Below are 1,529 nucleotides of genomic sequence, written 5' to 3'. Positions count from 1 at the left end.
GTGTGTGTGTGTGTGTGTGTGTTGAGCTGAGGGATAATGCGACACAAATCCGCCTTTTTCTCGCGTAATACTTTCTTGTTGCCTCTACTGTCTTTGGTTTGGTGCCTGAAATCGAACGAAAGGGGGAGTGAGGGGAGGAAAGGAAGCGTGTGTGTGTGTGTGTGTGTCTCAAGCAAATAGTGGAGAATCTCGAGTGCGTACGTACGTACGTGTAGCGTTTTAGTTGGTGGCTCTGTGTGGGGGCTTTTTTTTTGCTGTGCTTCTTTTTGCGCATGTCCACTGAGAAGCGGGCGCTGGTGCTTGACAACGGCAGCGGCTTCCTTAAGTGCGGCTATGCGGGAGCCAACTTTCCTGCTGCTGTCTTCCAGACCGCTATTGGCCACCCGGTGCTGCGGTCATCCAAGCACAGCAGCAGCAGGGGAAGTGGCAACCATGTTGATCCCAAGGTTCGGGATCTCGTGCTTGGTGATGAGTGCAGTGGCGTGCGGCACCTGCTTGACATGACGTACCCGATACGAAATGGCATTATTCAAAACATGGATGACATGTGTCACCTCTGGGACTACGCGTTCAACGAGTTGCTTCAAATTGACCCCACCGAGCATCGCCTGCTCCTTTCGGAGGTGCCGCTCTTCAGCAGTAAGCATCGCTGCCACTTGTATGAGGTGATGTTCGAGCGATACAAGTTCCCCGCGCTCCAGTCCGCTGTGCAAGGCACGCTGTCGCTCTTCTCCAATGGTCTGCAGACGGGTGTCGCGGTGGAGAGCGGCGAGGGCATCTCGCACTGCACGCCCATCTTCGAGGGCTACGCACTGCCCAAGGCGAACCGCCGGGTGGATCTTGGGGGACGAAATATCACGGAGTTTCTTATTAGGCTGATGCAGCGGCGCGGCTACAGCTTTAATCAGACTAGCGACTACGAGACAGTGCGGCGACTTAAGGAGCGCTTCTGTTATGCGGCGGTGGACAGCCGACTGGAGAAGCGGCTTGCGCTGGAGACGACGGTGCTGGAGCAGAGCTTCCTGTTGCCGGACGGCACTACGTGCAGTATCGGGCAGGAACGCTTCGAGGCAACGGAGGCGCTGTTTCAGCCGCACCTCATCGATGTGGAGTGCGACGGGCTGTCGGCGCAGCTGTGGAGCTGCATCCAGGCCGCTGACATCGACGTGCGGACGGAGCTGTATGGCCACGTCGTACTCTCCGGCGGTTCCACGATGTTTCCCGGGCTTCCGAGCCGCATCGAGAGGGACATGCGGGAGTTGTTCCTCGAAAAGGCACTCAAGGGCGACCGCACACGTCTCGGCAACTTCAAGCTGCAGGTAGAGGACCCGCCTCGGCGCAAGCATATGGTGTTCCTTGGTGGTGCTACTCTCGCTGCATTGACTATGACGCAGCAGGAGATGTGGCTCACGCGTGCGGAGTGGGAGGAGGGTGGCGCGTCGGCTGTGCGGGCCCGCTTTGGTGCGTGAGCATCGCAGAGTGGGTGGGATTCTCCGTCAGTCTGTGTTTGTTTGTGTGTGTGTGTGTGT

At 57.9% G+C, this 1,529-nt stretch overlaps 1 protein-coding gene across 1 annotated transcript; it reads left to right on the top strand.

Moving 5' to 3' along the window:
* Nucleotides 1-272: 272 nt before the first annotated feature.
* DQ04_06081000 (actin-related protein 2) lies at nucleotides 273-1,469 on the top strand (the record flags this gene model as incomplete). Its single annotated transcript, XM_009314527.1, has 1 exon — nucleotides 273-1,469. One exon carries the CDS (start codon nucleotides 273-275, stop codon nucleotides 1,467-1,469), a length of 1,197 nt encoding a protein of 398 aa, XP_009312802.1.
* Nucleotides 1,470-1,529: the final 60 nt, after the last annotated feature.

This window comes from Trypanosoma grayi (genome assembly GCF_000691245.1).
Source record: "Trypanosoma grayi strain ANR4 Tgr_608_V1, whole genome shotgun sequence".
Classification (NCBI taxonomy): domain Eukaryota; phylum Euglenozoa; class Kinetoplastea; order Trypanosomatida; family Trypanosomatidae; genus Trypanosoma; species Trypanosoma grayi.
This window is presented reverse-complemented; position numbering and strand designations above follow the sequence as displayed.